This window comes from Sorex araneus, chromosome 5 (genome assembly GCF_027595985.1).
Source record: "Sorex araneus isolate mSorAra2 chromosome 5, mSorAra2.pri, whole genome shotgun sequence".
Classification (NCBI taxonomy): Eukaryota; Metazoa; Chordata; class Mammalia; order Eulipotyphla; family Soricidae; genus Sorex; species Sorex araneus.
The window spans coordinates 174,784,181-174,798,184 of record NC_073306.1 but is presented as its reverse complement, the minus strand read 5'-3'; the positions used below and the strand labels follow the sequence as shown (position 1 = coordinate 174,798,184).

General features: G+C 44.1%; 1 protein-coding gene across 2 annotated transcripts in view; it reads left to right on the top strand.

Moving 5' to 3' along the window:
• Nucleotides 1-14,004, top strand: part of ATP8A1 (ATPase phospholipid transporting 8A1) — a 243,383-nt gene that overhangs the window by 107,055 nt on the left and 122,324 nt on the right. For both annotated transcript variants that reach the window (XM_055140932.1, XM_055140930.1), the window contains exons 21-22: nucleotides 2,143-2,227; nucleotides 8,150-8,289. In XM_055140932.1, the coding sequence (XP_054996907.1) occupies nucleotides 2,143-2,227; nucleotides 8,150-8,289 (225 nt within the window). The remainder of the gene's footprint in view (nucleotides 1-2,142; nucleotides 2,228-8,149; nucleotides 8,290-14,004) is intronic.

Here is a 14,004-nt window from a genome sequence, read left to right as displayed (position 1 = left end):
CTTAACATAGTCCTCAGAAGAGGCTGTGAAGGCCATTAAGAGTGGTCTAAAGTAGGAAGTCTACCACAAGTTATCTGTTAGGACAGAGAAGGGATCACTGTGACAATGATAATTGGAACTAATCTCTGAACAAGAACTAAGTGCTTAAAGGAGGTAAAGTGATATACATGATAACCTTTCAGTAAAAGTATTGCAAACTATAGTGTCTGAAAGGAGAGAGAGAGAGAGAGAGAGAGAGAGAGAAGGAGAGGGAGAGGGAGAGAGAAATTGTCTGCCATAGAGGTAGACTACAAACGAGGAAAGGGAAGCCTGATATGGTTGTGGGGAGACAGACTGGTGAAGAGATGGCTGTTGGAACATTGTATGACTGAAACCCAATCCTGAACTTTGTAACTGTGTATCTCAAAGATGACTCAATTATTTTAGAAAAAGGAAAAACAAAAATATTCAAGACAACTGTAACTTTAGGCGCAAAGATACTGGTGTGTCTGTTTCAAAAATCATTATGTAGGGTGGGAGAGATTATGCCCTGGGCTGCGTGCATGCTTTGCCTGTGTGATGCCTGGATTCAGTCCCCTGCACCACAGGGTTCCCCAAGCACTGCCAGAAGTGACTCCCTGAGCTCAGAGCGTGGGGCATTGTTTATTCCACTGGAAGACTTAGCCACATGCAGATTTAATCTGCCTAGTCGTATTACCTTTGATTTCATGTTTTAAATTTTTTGGAAGGTTTTCTTAGTGACCAATTTAAGTTTCATTGAAAATTTTACTAGCAGGGAGGAGCAGGGGAGAGAAGTTTCTAAGTTATGGAAACGTTATCTTTATAGATAATTACGGTATCTATAATTATAGAAACTTCCATTATCAGGAAGGAGTGATAATCAGGAAGGTTATCACTTTTATTATTATTAGCGTTTCTTTCCCCCGTGTCCTCATTTCACTACTGAAAAGTGAAAAGAAAGTCATAATTGGGGGCTTGAGTTGTTCCACCTGTTCTGAGGCCACAAAATTCTGTTTGTCTCAAGGGTTCTACATGAAACTCCATTAGCATGCTTTCAAATCTGAGACTGGAGACCCCAAACTACACAAGACCGCTTAGAAAGAAATTGCAGGATGATTTCTTTTTTTCCTGATCTAGAAAACTAAATACTAAAATTTTTTAAAGGTTAAGCCAAGGATGAAGAATATCTAAAGCCATAATAGTCCGTGTGTAGAGGAGTGAAAATTAGAGACACCTAAAGCTGAAAGGGACTTTGAAGATAAGCCAGTGATTGAATATTATAGACTTAAGTAAAATGATCCTTAAAATAATACAGTCTACAGTACTCAGTGATCAAGCAATGAACACTTTGACCAAGAGTCCACTCGCTGTACATACTACCCTCTCTTGGCAGATTAAACTTTTGGGTTTCTTAGCATGTGTTATCTTGAGGTTTCGGTTTGGGAATTGTTTTGTTTTGTTTCAGGCAAGCCCTAAATCCCTTTAAAAAAATCCAGGGTGAATGAGTTCAGGGCACATATCATATTGCCCTCATAAAGCCCCACTGTGCACATTCTCTTTTTTAAAACCTCTAAGACAATAGCTACTAACCAACAATCTGGGGACCCAAGTGTGGACTGATGCAACTTAAGACCACAGACATAAACAGCTTTGAAATTACCCATTCTAAGAAATATTGCAGAATGGCAATCTGGAGCTTTGATCAGTCCAGCATTTCCCAAACATTTGGAAGACTGGTCCTGCTTTCTCCTCTGTATACACTGCAGTGAATGAAATACCTTCAGTGCTGCTAGTGGGGGGGCGGGGGGAAGAAGGTGGGTAAGGGCTGACAGATATGTGCCTGATGAGTTTGAGGCACATAGTAAGTGAAGTTTTGCTAAAATATGAGATTTTTAACATTGTAAGCTTATGGATTTAATCAGAAAGGAGAATGATGAAAATATCAAGCTATGATTTAGTGTCATTATAGAAACTATATTGACTATATATGATATTAGGAGAATATGTGTAACGCTCTAAAACAGAACCTATGCGTAATTCCTTTTAATGCTGATTTGCTTCTAATAATGTTACCACATAAAGTTAAATTATGTTAACTTTGTTGCTTAGTTAGGTGTATTATGCATTTTCTTTGAATTCCAGGACACTGTCATTTATGATCGACTTGCAGAGACTTCAAAATATAAAGAAATTACCCTCAAACATTTAGAGCAGTTTGCTACAGAAGGTGAGTGTATTATGGTGATAGAAAATAGTTAAAATCTAAAAAGAAGAATTTGTTGTTTTATCTGTAGATTTTCTAACGTAAGTTAATGTTTAGTGTTGATCATGACATTATCTCTATGTAATATACAGCATTGTATTATCAATATATGCTGATTATATTACTAATATTGATCAAAATATGACTTAGACATATAAGACAGACAGATCTTATTTTATTTCACTCTACTGATAGCACTTTTAACAAGACCCCCTCAACAGCAAAAATATGACCAAAGTAGCATCATTTAAGCTAAAAAGTACATTTTAATATAGAATTGTGTGTGGTTTTTCTAGATACAGTGCTCTTCTACACTTACTAAATCACTGTGTAGGGTAAACATACTTTGAACAGCACTGGGAAACCCCAAAATTCATGACTTTATCACAACTTCCATTTTACTGTGGAACCAATGCTCAATGCCACAAAATTGTCACTGAAAAAAATATTAATTTTTCTTCCCTAAAACAGTATTTACTGAAAGTTTAAGAAATGCCAGTAACTCCACCCCCTTTTTTCAGTCACACAGCTTTTATTATAGTATATTATTCTCTTGTTCCGTTTTATATTGTTGTCAGTCTTTCACTATGTATAACATAAACTTTATCATAGATGTGCATATATAGTAAAAAACATAGGGAATGTGGGCCTATGTATCATATCCATAGTTTCCTGAAGATCTTGGAGCATACCCTCTACAAATAAGTGGGAACTTCTGTAATTGGAGATATGGAAAGTTCCAGAAGGATATGTCTGCAATATGGATTTTTAAGCAGGAAAGCAACAGACATCCGTCAACACAGAGCACCAGATAATTGAGGGACAGAAACCTACCCGAGTTTCCTCTTCTCTCAGCTGAGAGATGATTTTGCATTGCCTTTTCATCACATCACATAATGTCTCAGGGGGACATTAAGTCCTTATCTGACAGTTTACTAAGCTGTTGTTGCAAGTTAAGCCTTCTGTGTTCATGTTTTTGTTAGAGATTAGTTGGCTTCTACAGTACATTGCCATCCAATCTGGTGTACTCCTACTGGGATGTCTGTATTGTTGCCTTTGGAGATGTCCAAAACATCCAGAATATCTAACAGGGCAGTTCGGCCGGAAGTGAAAGGAGCTGCTGGGCCTTTGGTAGGGCGGGAACTTGATTGCCCCCTCCTGACTAAGGTCTCGGCCAGTCCCCGGTACTTGGGAAATTTTTGTGGCTAGTTAATCTTTTTTTGAGATTAATTTATGAGTCTCCATAGTAAGACCCATTCTGTCCCCTTTTTAGAATAGAAACCCACTTAGTTTAAATGCTTTGCTTTGTACCTGAAGCAGAAAAAAGTGCAGCAGGAAAAAGAAATAAGAACAAATAAACTGAATATCCTACTCTGGATAAGAGGGGGAAAAATAAATAAGAATATATAAATAAATAAATAAGAAGCATTAAAAATAGTTGTGGGTGGAAGATAGTCAAAAGCTAGAGCACATGCTTGGCTTGTGCAAGATGCTGGGTTCAAGCTCCAGAACCACATGCCCCCCAGGCACTTCCAGTGTGGCCCCAGTGACCACTTGGAGCACTGCAGAGCGAGCAACCCTAACTCTGTCGGAGTGGCCTCTATAGAAATGAAACCAAGAAGGGAATAAAGTGGTTGTTCGATTTACTTTCACTTTAAGACCTTTTCTTGATTCCCTATCACTTGCTAGGTATCTATCAATCCGAGTTCACTGGGAGTGTTCTGAGTCCTGTCTCTGTGCTGGTGAAGCTCTACAGTGAGAGCAGTGCTAGGCTAAGGGAGATGGGCTGGAGTCCAGGGCAGAAAGGAAGAGGTATAAAACTTCAGAGTTTTATACTTCAAAGCAGTAAGAATGTGTAGAGGTTTTGAGTTTGTTTGTTTCAGGGCTTTGGTTTTATTTGTTTGGTGTGTGCTTTTTTCTTTGTTTGCTTTCTTTGGTCACACCTGGAGATGCACAGGGGTTACTCCTGGCTCTGCACGCAGGAATTATCCCTGGCGGTGCTCAGGGGACCATATGGGATGCTGGGAATCAACCCAGGTCGACCGCATGCAAGGGAAACACCCTACCCGCTGTGCTATTGCTCCAGCCCCATGGTTTTATTTGTTTGTTTGCCTGTTTTTCGTGAGGATCTCACCTGGCAGTGCTCAGGGCTTACTCCTGGCTCTGCTCACTCCTGGCAGTGCTCAAGGGACCATGTATGGTACCAGGGATCAATCTGGGTCAACCACATGTAAGTACAGCCTTAGCCTCTGAACTCCATCTCCAAACCTAGAATTAGTAGTCTTAACCTTAAATGGAATCAAAGTAGACAAAACTGGATCTCTGTGTCTTAAGTTTGCCAACATTCCTGAGCCTGACCTCTAATCAAATGCCTTTTCCTCTTCAAGCCAAGAAATATCAACCTTTTTTCTAAAAACATTAGACTTCTGAAAACAAGGATATGATCTTCTACTACACCTCAGACATGCATGCAAACACCCTTGGCTGTAGAGTTCAAGTTTCTTAAGATCCACCTTTAGATGCTGAGCAGGTTCATGCTACCCAGCATGCAACACTGCTTAGTTCTATTTTAGTTTGAGGGCGTCGGGGGGCATTTTTATCCTCTCTGGTTGTGTATTTAGAAATACATGCTGGGCCTGAGAGATAGTACAGGGGTAAAGCACTTGCCTGGAACATGGCCAATTTGATCCCCGGCACTGCCTATGGTCCTCCAAGCACAAGCAGGAGTGGTCCCTGAGCACAGAGTCAGGAGTCAGCCCTGAGCACCACCAGGTAATGCCACCCGGGAGGCTGGGAGGCTGGTTTACTTCCATGGGCCCAGAGATAGAGCTGATGGGGCTGGAGCTCATGCTTTGCACGCAGTAGACCTGGATTCAGGTCACGGTACCACATGGTTCTCCAGAACCACCCAGAGCAACCCCTGAGCACCTCCAGGCATGACCCCCCCAAAACCAACGTGAAGTAAGGTAAAATAAAAAAGTATCTGGTTCCCAACTTAAAAAACAGCCTCTTCACCAATGCAATGATTATTTTTTATTAAAAAAATTAAGTGAGGGGCTGGAGCAATGTCACAGTGGGTAGGGCATTTGCCTTGCATGAAGCCAACCCGGGTTCGATTCCCAGCATCCCATATGGTCCCCTGAGCACCACCAGGAGTAATTCCTGAGTGCAGAGCCAGGAGTAACCCCTGTGCATCGCCAGGTGTGACCCAAAATGCAAAAAAAAAAAAAAAGTGGAAAGAAGAAAGAAGTACGTAGGTCCCTAAACAGATTTGAGTGGGTTTGTCCACCTCTTCCCCCCACCTTTCTTTCTTTCTGGCTTAAAGCTGAACCATAGTTCCAGCCAGGTTTTCAAAGGAGAGAAACATGTCCTAATATGGCCCCAGGGATCAAAATGCTACTGTCAGTTGTCAGTCAACTTTCTCCTTTCTCAACAAATAGAATCCTTTATCTTCACCTCTTAGCATCTTTGTACTGACCTGTTTTGCAATCACATTTTACTGGACTTGAGCTCACCAGCACCCGGTCAGACTCCACAGCTCAGAGTGAAGGGCTTGTTGTCCAGAGAACCAAGCTAACTGCATCTGTCCTGACTATGACAAATGCTTTTGCTTGGTCCCACCGCAGAGACATTTTTCCTGCTCCACCATTACAGAAGTGAGAGGTACCACGCACTGGGAAAAGGTGCCTTAAGCATCTGCTTTGATTGCTTGGCCAGGAGGCTCCTGTGAGAAGCATCCCCTGATGCTGTTCATGCCCTTCATGGCCCAAACTTGAGAGGGTAGTGAGCAGTGAGCGGTACAACTAAGTAGATCCACTAAAAGCAGGTAGCTTCCCACTGGGCCCCTCTGCGGTTCCTTTCTCCCTTCCTTCATAAGCATCTCTGGGAGCAGGACTTTGTGCCCAGGACTGGGGTTACAGGGAGGACAAACCCCAATTCTTGTCCTCCAGAAGCCTTTCTCTTCATGCATTAGACCCTCATGGAAAAACACTACAAAGTGTTATCACTCATACCAGAGGGTTATTTGGGGATATTGCCAATGGGATCAGGGTGATGATGCAAGGCAGACAGCGTGGAGGGCTGGAGGGGCATCCGGTCAGAGACGCTGGCCAGTCAGCTGGAAGTGGGTGCAACGGAATGGGGGGAAAGGTCAGCTGGAGTGGGAACTTTACCTTGGGGAACAGCTGGAAGATATTTTTTGGGGGTGTCAAACCTGGCGATGCACAGGGGTTACTCCTGGCACATGCACTCAGGAATTACTCCTGGCTGTGCTCGGGGGACCATGTGGGATGTTTGGAATCTGACCCAGGTCAGCTGTGTGCAAGACAAACGCCCTACCCGCTGTGCCATCGCTCCAGCCCCACAGCTAGAAGATTTTAGGCATTTGAGTAATCTGGTGAGATTAGGAATTAAGAAAATGCCCTACAGTCCTGGTGGATGGATTGTAGCAAGTGGAATCTGAAATAGGTCAGGTGCCAAGGTTGAAGGGGAACTCCAATACACACTTGGGAGGGACAGAGGGCTCTGCTGGGAAGGATCATGGACACTTTGATGAATGTGGATATATAGTAACTTTGTGCCCTTTGAAAGCATAAACTCTTCTAAACTTGGTACCTCAGTTACAACGAAATGTTATACTTTGAATTCTTGAACATCCCCCTTCCACAAACACATAATTGTGGTGCTCAGGTCAAATCCTTTTGTTGTGACACTAGCACACTTTGGGTTGTAGTCCTGCTAGGGCTTACATGCCTTGGCTTCAGTCCTTGCACACTTAGGTGTGATGCTTCCAGGGGGTGTACACTTCCTTGTGGTATTCACGCACAGGATTTGTCACATGAGGAAGCGCAGACAGACAGGCGCTCCCCCAAGAAGGCACTCAGCATGAGAGTTGGTGGGGGCATTTACCTTGCTTCCTCGTACCTCAAAGGCAGGCACTCGGCCATTGAGCTATCCCAGGGTACTTCTCCACTGAATTATCCCTAGGTTACTAAGCCACTGAGCTATCCCTGGGTACTCAGCCACTGAGCTATTCCCGGGTACTTAGCCACTGAGAAATGCCTGGGTTTCTAAGCCGCTAAGCTATGCATGGGTACTCAATCACTGAGCTATGCCTGGGTACTCAGCCACTGAGTTATCCCTGGGTACTCTGCCCCTGAGCTATGCCTGGCTACTTAGCCACTGAACTATGCCTAGCTACTTAGCCAATGGATTGTCTCCTGGGTACTTAACCAATAAACTACCCCTGGGTACTTAGCCACTCAGCTCCCCCTGGGCGCTCAACTTCTGAACCTGAGTGCTTGTTGTTGTGGGAGGTGGAGCCTCCCAAGGGGTTCTCAGTAGGTCCAGAAGCTGGAACCAAAACTTTGTGGCCAGTATGACCTGAGAATGTGGCTGGACCCGAAGTTGGGGCTGGAGAAGGGGCCCACACCCAGTAGGCTCATGTTTAAAGGAGCCTGCTTGGACCCAGCCCTGGAGAGCCACATTCCAGGCATGAGCCTTAATCCCGACACTTTCCCTCCAGACCCTAATACATATTGTCACTGTCACTGTCATCCCGTTGCTCATCGATTTGCTCGAGCGGGCACCAGTAACATCTCCATCATGAGACCTGTTACAGTTTTTGGCATATCGAATATGCCACGGGGAGCTTGCCAGGCTCTTCCATGTGGGCAAGATACTCTCATTATGCGGCCGACCCGGGTTCAGTACGTACATTTTACACTAACACTTTGTTGTCCTTGAATTTGACTTCAGCTTGTCATGGGCACTTACTAGCAGTGTTTTAGGAATGAGAATTTCTCATTCAAATACACATGGAAATTTCAAACCTCTGACTACATTTTTGCTCAGTTTGGGGGGCTGAGTTTGCCACCTTTATTTCAGGCCTCAGAACTCTGTGCTTCGCCGTGGCTGAGATTTCGGAGAGCGACTTCCAGGAGTGGCGGGAGGTGTACCAGCGGGCCTCCACCGCGCTGCAGAACAGGCTGCTGAAGCTGGAGGAGAGCTACGAGTTAATCGAGAAGGTAGGCAGACGCTGGCGTGGGGTCCGAAAGCACCCACCTCCCCTCCCGAATAAAACCCACAATGTCTTGAGACTCCTTCCATTGTTGGGGCTTCTCCGGGCTCGGCACAGACAAGTCAACACCAGTTTTTTTTTTCTTTTTGGGTCACATCCAGCAATGCTCAGGGGTTACTCCTGACTCTGCACTCAGGAATCACTCCTGGCGGTACTCAGGGGACCATATGGGATGCTGGGAATCGAACCCGGGTTGGCTGCATGCAAGGCAAACACCCTACCCGCTGTGCTATCGCTCCAGCCCAACACCAGTTTGTTTTGCCAAAAAGTCCAACATCAGTTTGAGTAGATTTTCATTCGTCCCAGGATGAATCGGAGTCACACTCGTCCAGCCTTTTAGCCTGTGGTTTTCATTGTTGGTGCATCACTTTTGTCCTCGCTCCACACACACAGGTGCACACGTACCAGTCACCTTCACAGGCATGTGCACCTGTAGTTGATGAACGTGCAGGTATTTCATAGAATAAGTAGGCAACTTGTAACTTGTATCACTTGAACTAATTTATTTATCTATTTTTTTCTTTTTGGGTCACACCCGGCAATGCACAGGAGTTACTCCTGGCTTTGCACTCAGGAGTTACTCCTGACCGTGCTCAGGGGACCACATGGGATGCTGGGAATCGAAACCGGGTCGGCCGCGTGCAAGGCAAACGCCCTACCCACTGTGCTATTGCCCCAGCCCCACTTGAACTAATTTAACCGGCATAATAAGTGAGCCAGCATTTCTCACGTATATACACCCATTATATCTGTCTTAGCTATAAGGAACCTTATTTTACAGATAAAGAAACCAGGCCGATTCAGGCAAAAAAATAACAATGATTCTATAGCAGCCTGTCAATTCTTATCAATATCTAGTGATCTTTCTTCCTCACCTAACAGTTCTACATGATACTTTATGTGTGATAGGTGCTGATGTCACAGAAGAAGAGGAGGGCTCTGGTGATGGAGAGGGAGTATGTCCTCTTGTCCGATGTCCTAGTGTCACTGCAGGTGTCTGTCTTAAAGCACGGGTGCCAGAGAATGTGACAGCATGATGGTCCATAGGATTCTCCTGTCTGTAGTCTGGAATCACTTCCAGAGGTGTAAATATTTAGAACCATCTCATGCCTCCCTTATATTTTAATTCATTCTGTGCCCTGCTTGTTTCTCTGAATATTTGTGGTTTTATATATGATACTTCCCGTGGTGTCCGTCCTCTGGGTTTGAAGAGGAACACACAGTCAGGCTCTTATTACCAATCAGCTTTGTGAATCTCTCTCTCTTCTCTTCAGATATGATTCTGGGTACTGGTATACTCTGAGATGATGGCCAGGATATCTTTCAGCATCTCCAGCCAAAGCCCCCCGTGGGGCTGGAGGGTTAGTTCAGTGAGCTAAGCATTTGGCGCACATGCAGGAGGCCTGCTGGGTTTCATCCCAGGTACCAAGAGCATCCCCCTATGTACTACCTGGAATGGTTCCCTACTCCTACCCCTGAGCATGGACTAGGAGTAGTCCTGAACACATCTGGGTATGGCCCAAAAACCGAAGGGGAAAAACATCTCATATAGTCTTAAAGCATTCATGGTATTGATTTTAAATATTTTGCTCTTCTTACATTTTGAGAAATTCAAAAAGAGAAAAACTACTCTGCTTGGAGATGAATCTTTTTATCCTCTCTCTTTTGGGGCAAAGCCCGACTGTAACCTCGCCTTCTTCCCCATAGTAGTGATAATTAATATATAAGTGACGAAAAATATTTGAAAATGGATTCTAAACATTAAATTTTGTTTCTACTGATAGTACACTCAAGAAAATTCTGGAGTTGAATTTTTTTAGTACAACCAGCATTTTCCTCTAAAAAATCTTAGTGTATCTAGATTTCATTTCAATCTAGAAATGAAATCTAGGTCTTTAAATATATATATATATATATTTGCTTTTTGGGTCACATCTGGTCTTTAATATATGTATATATATATATATATATATATATATATATATATATATATATATTTGCTTTTGGGGTCACATCCAGCGATGCTCAGAGGTTATTCCTGGATTTGCACTCAGGAATTACTCCAGGCAGTATTCAGTACATGGGATGCTAGGAATCAAACCCGGGTTGGCCGCATGCAAGGCAAACGCCCTACCCGCTGACCCGCTGTGCCGTCCCTCCAGCCCCTCATTTCACGGGTCTTACTTTGCAATACATAGTGTGTGTCTTGCAGTACCAGAGACTGAACCTACAGCCTTGCTCGTGAGAGGTATCTCTTTTCCCATGAGCCACATCTCCAGAGGCCATTTATACTTCTCTTTACTTTAAGCTTCTTGTTTGAAATTTGCACTAGTATTATGCAAATACTAAAGGAAGTAATTCCGTATTTCTTGTAAGAAAGGTGCATTGCTGTCAGATTCTCTGCACGAGTTTTTGCTTACCTGGATTTTGTTTGTTTCTCCTTCATCCTAAAAATATAACTTTTTGGTGTGTATTATGCCATTGAAAATCTTGGCACTACAAACTTTTAATTGAAATAGGAGTTCAGTGTTTGTCCAGCAGATGGCAATCGCGAGTCATAGTAAAATGTAGGGAGTCAGGCGCACAGCTCTTACAGAGATGTGGTTTTCCTTTGCAAATACAAGCACTTCCCGTAGGGCCATATTTTACCTAAAAGTGTGAAGTAGATTAAATAGGTAAAGTAAATGAAAAAATGGACCTAATAACTCAGAACACTCTCCTCTCTCTCCTTCATAATGCTCACTCTTTGTTTTGTTTTTGATTTGGGGGCATCATCCAGCAGGGCTCAAGAGACCAGGACCAGCTCAGTGCTTGACGATTACTCCTAACAGTGCTCAGGGGCCCAGGTGTTGTTCAGGACCGAACGAGAGCCTCCTGTGCTCAAGGCCTGTGCTGCCACTCTTTCATCTATTTCTGTGGCTCCAGGCTCGCCAAAAATGTAAGACTCTGAAAAGCGAAGAGATCGGTTCCTTTACCCAGCCAACTCACTGCAGATTGAGGCTGGTTCCTCAGTCCATCTGAAAAGCTTATCTGAGTGTTTATTGTTTAACTCCTGTGCTAGCATTAGGATGCATACGTACATAGGTACCCCAGTGCCTTGGCCCCTAAGTGTCATGATCTGGTCAGTTCCTTAGAATCTGAAGGAACTCAGAGGATTAACTCACAAATGGGGGTACAAAGAAAGCATTTGGAGAGGTCAGAACTTTTGTTTATTTTTTAATTATTTTTGAAGTACAGCGATATATACAGTTACAGAGTTGTTTATGATTTGGTTTCAGTCATATAATATTCCAACAGCCATCCCTTCACCAGTATGTATTTCCCACCACCAGTGGTCCCAGTTTCCCTCCTGCCCCTGCCCCATCTATGACAGGTTCTCTCTCCCTCTCTCTCTCTCTTTCTCTCTTTTTCTCTTTCTCCCTCTTTCTCTCTCTCCCCCCACCTCCCTCTTTTTCTCCCTCTCCCTCTCCCTGTCCCTCTTCCTCTCTTGGTTTGAAATACAGGTACTGAAAGATTATCAGGTATATCAGGTATATCCCTTTACCTCCTTTTTTTTTTTTTAAATGTAGGAGTACTGCTGTTGATTCAGCCATTGATTAAGCTGATTAAACTGAGCATGAACCCTACATTACATTTTTAAAATTTTTTTTAATTGGATATCTGTGAGATAGACCATTACAAAACTGCTCATAATTGGGTTTCGGTCATACAATGATCCAGCACCCATCCCTCCACCAGTGTTCATTTCCCACCACCAATGCCCCTCGTTTCTTCACCACCACCCCCAACCCCGCACTTCCTACCCCCCAGCGTACCTCTAGGGGAAGTACTTTGCTTCTTGATCTCTCTCTCTCTCTCTCTCTCTCTCTCTCTCTCTCTCTCTCTCTCTCTCTCTCTCTCCTTTTCCTTTTATGCATTATGGTTTGCAATACAGGTACTAAAAGGTTATGGTGGGTTTTTTTTTCAGGGCATTCGGTATTTATATTAGGACTGTAAAGTTGAAGTAGCTTTTCAACTGGATGACAGCTTTGGGGTGTAGATGTGATTGCCGAGGCTTCCAAAGTACAGGGAGGTAGGGGGAGGTGGTCCATCCCAACCTCAAGAAAGCCTGGAGATTTCAATCACAAAACCTGCATACCTGAATTTTTAGCATATTATATCTTGGTGAGGTCCGTCCTGAGACGGTGGAGTCAGACTGGGGGTATGGCAGTGATTTTGGATTGTAGAAGCAAGCGGCTGCCGGGGACTCAGCTTGGGTGGGCATAGGTCGACCAGCCCCCATCCGATTTACCCTGATCTATTCAGCCATGTGCAGGTTCGAACTTAACTGCGGCTTTTGATCTCGTTTGAGATTCATTTATAGGTCTCTGAAGTAAGGCCGGTAGTAGAGCTTACATGGTGGTGCTGGAGTTGGTTTGTGGGGGTGACTGCCAGTGTTTCTCTGAGCATTGGGAAGTGGGGGGAGGTAGCCTTTCCCAACTTCAAGAAAGCCTGGGTATTTCAGTCACAAAACCCGCATACCAGAATTTTCAGCAGATTATATCTTGGTGAGGTCCGTCCTGAAACAGTGAAGTCAGACCAGGGCTATGGCGGCGATTTTGGAATTGTGGAAGCAAGAGGCTACTTCGGGCTCTGCTTGGGCAGGCCACCAGGCCAAACCACCCTCCTCCAATTCACCCCAGTGTGTTCAGCCATGCGCAGGTCCAAGATAAATTATGGCTTTTGATCTCTTTCAAGATTTATCTGTGGGTCTCTGAAATAAGGCCAATAAATGAACTTGTATAACTGAGCCAGAGGTGGTTTGTGGACATGGCTCTCACATACCTAATTTTTGGCCATTTAATTTCTTGGTAAACTTGGTCCCAAGATGTTGGGGTCCAGCCAAAGGCACAGTGGCAATTTTGGGATGTCAAGAAGCCTGAAGGCACCATCAGGCTGCTGATGTACTTGACACTACAGGTACAGGTTGACCTGATGGTGGCACCATACTTTTAACACTTTTTTTTTTTTTAACTTTTAGTGCCTTTATCTACTTTTAACACTCAGCTCTTGTCCAAAATTATTCTTTCCAACTGCTATTGTTATGTTGGTCCCCTCTGTATCCTAACTGTCCTTCACCTCACACACACTCTTGTGGCACGTTTCCAACCATTGACCATCTTCCTGGTCCTGTTTACCCTGGACGTGGGAACTTTTGAAATGAACCTGAAAAGATTGTTTCTGTTGTGGGGGTGGAGCGCACACTCAGGATATACTGCTGCCTCTGTGCTCACGGAGCACTCCTGGTAATGCTCAGGGGACCATATGCGGTACTGGGGATCAAACAGAGGTTCTCTTGTGAAAGGCAAGCACTTTACCTGCTGTGTTCTCTCTCTGACCCAAAGAGTATTTCATCAGTCAACAGAGAGGTGAAGTCTTCTTGAGGGGCACAAGATTGGTTTGGGGAATTCCCAAAGAATCCCTCAACTGAGAGAGATTTTTTCTGAAAATTACTCTTCCTGATCATTTAAGCACTGAGCCAGGAATAAACCCTGAGTATGCCCAGAAGTGATTCCTGGGCCCTGAGCCAGGACGAAGTCCTAACTACTACCTGGTGTGGTCCTTACTTTCCCTTCCCCCCAGATTTATATAGGAGGCACAGAGGTATAACTCAACACAAAAA